Here is a 4,043-nt window from a genome sequence, read left to right as displayed (position 1 = left end):
TTATGTTTTCCTGTTGATAGTTTGACTTCAATGTGTGGTGGTAAAGATCTTTTCTGGTCATGTCTATATTGAATTCTATGTGTCTTGTGTAGTTGGATGTTCCTTTCTTTCTTCTAATTAGGGAAATTTTCTATAATTTTTTCACTGAATAGGCTTTCTAATCCATTCTTTGTTTCCATACCTTCAAGAACTCCTAAGACCTGTATGTTGGATCATTTGATATTATCCCATAAATCTCTACACTGTTTTTAATTAAAATTTTTCTAATTTCTATTTGTTTGTCTGACTGAGAAACTTTCAAAAATTTGTCTTCTAGCTTTGATATTCTTTCTTCTTCCTCAGCAAGTCTGTTAAGTCCTTCTGCTGTATTTTTTACTTGACAAATTCTTCATTTCTAATATTTCAGTTTGATTTTTCTTCAAAATCTCAATTTCATGGAAAAATTTTTCATTCATGTCATGTATGGATTTCTTTAATTCAAGAATTTGCTTCTCATTGCTTCTGAGTAATCCTATGATTAATCTTTTGAATTCTGTTTCAGGCATTTCATCAATCTCTTTATCTTTACATTCTAATATTAAGTGTTGTTGTGTTCCTTCTTGGGGGAGGGGTCATGTTGTCTTCCTTATTCTTGTTTTTTCAATTTTTGCATTTATGTTGAGGCATTTGTGGATATACTTGTTTTTTTTTTTTTTTTCCTTTGATAGCTTTTATCTTTGGACTATGCCTCTGTGACTTAGTGGAGTGTCTGCTCTTTGAGTGAATACCCAGAAGTTGTGTGCTGGATATGGCCAGGGAGCACTGGTCCATGCCCCAGGGTGGACAAGTGTCCAGGGTGACAACCAGGTTGGATGTGGGAAATCTCATCTTGTTACCAGAAAAGAGGGTATTATCACCTCTGTCAATGTAATCACACCCTCACCTCCTCTCTTCCAAGGAATAAATTTTATTTTGAAACTTATCTCCAGTATTACCAGGGTAAATACTAAGTGGATACAAGATCTAAATGTAACACCCTTCAGGAGCGGTTGTGCGATCAGATCGATCTAAGATGGCGACTGTGGAACCGGAAACCACCCCCACTCCTAATCCCCCACCCGCAGAAGAGGAGAAAACAGAGTCTAATCAGGAGGTTGCTAACCCAGAACACTATATTAAACATCCTCTACAGAACAGGTGGGCGCTCTGGTTTTTTAAAAATGATAAAAGCAAAACTTGGCAAGCAAACCTTCGGCTGATCTCTAAGTTTGATACTGTTGAAGACTTTTGGGCTCTGTACAACCATATCCAGTTGTCTAGTAATTTAATGCCTGGCTGTGACTACTCACTTTTTAAGGATGGCATTGAGCCTATGTGGGAAGATGAGAAAAACAAACGGGGAAGACGATGGCTAATTACGTTAAACAAACAGCAGAGACGAAGTGACCTCGATCGCTTTTGGCTAGAGACACTGCTGTGCCTTATTGGAGAATCTTTTGATGACTACAGCGATGATGTATGTGGAGCTGTTGTTAATGTTAGAGCTAAAGGTGATAAAATAGCAATATGGACTACTGAATGTGAAAATAGAGATGCTGTTACACATATAGAGAGGGTATACAAGGAAAGGTTAGGACTTCCTCCAAAGATAGTGATTGGTTATCAGTCCCATGCAGACACAGCTACTAAGAGCGGCTCCACCACTAAAAATAGGTTTGTTGTTTAAGAAGACACCTTTTGAGTATTCTCATAGGAGACTGCGTCAAGCAATCGAGATTTGGGAGCTGAACCAAAGCCTCTTCAAAAGCAGAGTGGACTGCATTTAAATTTGATTTCCATCTAAATGTTGCTAAGATATAAGAGAAGTCTCATTCGCCTTTGTCTTGTAAAAAAAAAAAAAAAAAAAGATCTAAATGTAACAAATAAAACAAGAGAATCAGTACAAGGAAAATGGAAAAATCCCTTTATAATCTGTAGGAAAAACCTTTCTAACTAATGCCCAGAAGCAATAAAGCATGATAAACCTGAATGGATTAAAAATCTGTGGAGAAAAAACTGTAAGCAAATGACAACAACAACAAAAGACAAATGGTGCAAAAAAAAAAAAAAAAAGAAAAGACAAATGGTGGTGGTTGGGGGGGTACTATGGGTTGGATGTGGGTTGTCCCCCAAAGCTTTATGTACTGGAAGCTTGGTCCCTTGTGTGGCAGTGTGTCAACATGGTGGAACCTTTAAGAGGTCAGATCTCACAGAAGGTAGCTAAGTCATGGGGTGCCACCCTTGGAGGGGATTGATGGCAGACTCCCAGGGAGGGTTGTTGTAAGTGCACAAAACAACGTTGCAGAGCAAATCTCTGGAACTTTACTTTACACCCATTGGCTAGAAGCTTCCCACTTCCCCTCCCCCACACCCCATCTATAATAGCTCCACTGAGCCTTCACAGAACACCAGCGATCCAAAATCTCTAGTCTGCTCCTTGTGATAAGTCCTGTCGTACCAAACACTGCCAGAAATCAAAAAACTTTGGTATTGCTTTATCCCCAGAATTAATCAAGGGAGTAAAAATTCCAGAGAAATGTTCCTGGTAGAGTACTCTCAACTTCTCATAAGCAAGAGAAAAACAAATATATATCAAAGAGTTAAGCATTCTCCTATAAGAATAAAAATGTTTAGTATATAGCTATTCACTGATATTTTAATTGAATATAATCTTTAGTTGAACTTCTAGGAAACTTTTTGACAAAGCGGCTGTCAGCTCACACACATACATATGATGTAAAGCAAATGACTGTAGACTTTTATGTAAGCTTTCCAGTAGAGGCTACATAAGGAAATGTCCTGCAAAGGAAGATGTGCAGAAATCATCTGCTACATTCTTTTGTTTGGGTGCAATTACATTTTGTTACCATTATTCATGGTGTCCAGTGTGTGTGTGTGTGTGTGTGTGTACAGACAATAGAAAGAATGGCCTTGTTCCTGGCACTGTGTCATTTCATTTCTGGATGCTCATTCATTCCTTCACTTGCTTGGTTCACATTTATTAAGCTTCTGCTGTGTGCCTGGCACAGGACCAGGCCCTGAAAGTGTTGGGCAGCACTGTGTTGCCCAGCAGGGGAGATGCTTTGGTTAAAAGTGTGGTTGGCATTAGTCTAAGACCTGCTCCCAGGAAACCTCTGCCCCCAGCTGCTTGTGAGCACAGGAGACCCACGGGCAGGGGTCCAGAGACAGAAGCTGGAACGATCAGGGAACGGCGAGCTTTGTCTGAAATCTAGGGTTCCCAGGACTGTCATGCTGTTGGCTTATGCGGTTTTCTTTTAATTTCTTTTTATTTATTTGAACTAATTTCAGATTTATTTATTTTCTTCTTATGCCTTTCCTGCCATAGCCAGGTGTGTGGTTTGTAGCTAGGGGCGGTGTGAAAGTGCTCTGAGTGGACTGGCTGTTAGGATGGCCACATCCCACAGCCCAGATCTTCCTGGGAAAGATCAGATGGGCGTCTCTGCAAGTCAGTGCTGTTTTTCCATCACCCAGGGGACTGCTGCGGAACGCCGCCCCCAGAGTTCATTATCTCAGCACTTCATGTTTTGTTTTTGTTTTTTCAAAATACAGAAAAGTAATTAGAAGACATCATAGGCAATAACCTCTGTGCCAAATTACCTTGTTTTAATTTGATGATGCTTTTGAATTGTTCAAGCTCAGATAATTAGTTTAAAAACTGCCAGTCTCTTGATAGGATTTTTTTTTTGGGAATGTGCATGCCAAGTATTATAAGGAGTGTTTTCCACAGTAAAATGTTAACCCCCAAAGACACAGCGACCACTGGACCACTGATCTGCTTCAAGTATTCGAAAGATAATAAGCCACGAGGAGGGAATTATTGCCTGGCCAGCCTCTAGCACTCAAGGTTTGGCTGTTTCTTTAGTGACATTTATAAAACCCCATTGCTTTAATCAGACCATAAGAAGACCGAATCAGGTTTCAGATGCGTTGGGAGTTGATAATTGAGCTCATTCCTGAAGGGCCTCAGGAGCACAAAAGCACTGAAGTGCAACCATGGAAATTAG

At 39.8% G+C, this 4,043-nt stretch overlaps 1 protein-coding gene across 1 annotated transcript; it reads left to right on the top strand.

The window, feature by feature from the left end:
- Positions 1–1,050: 1,050 nt before the first annotated feature.
- On the top strand, positions 1,051–1,867 carry LOC100009338 (eukaryotic translation initiation factor 4E; the record flags this gene model as incomplete). The annotated part of the gene is given in 1 exon segment (NM_001101710.1): positions 1,051–1,867. A coding segment is annotated over 1 exon segment (654 nt). The 5' UTR covers position 1,051.
- Positions 1,868–4,043: the final 2,176 nt, after the last annotated feature.

The sequence above is a fragment of the Oryctolagus cuniculus genome, chromosome 1 (assembly GCF_051225735.1).
Source record: "Oryctolagus cuniculus isolate XC-2025 breed Fujian yellow rabbit chromosome 1, ASM5122573v1, whole genome shotgun sequence".
Taxonomy (NCBI): Eukaryota; Metazoa; Chordata; class Mammalia; order Lagomorpha; family Leporidae; genus Oryctolagus; species Oryctolagus cuniculus.
This window is presented reverse-complemented; position numbering and strand designations above follow the sequence as displayed.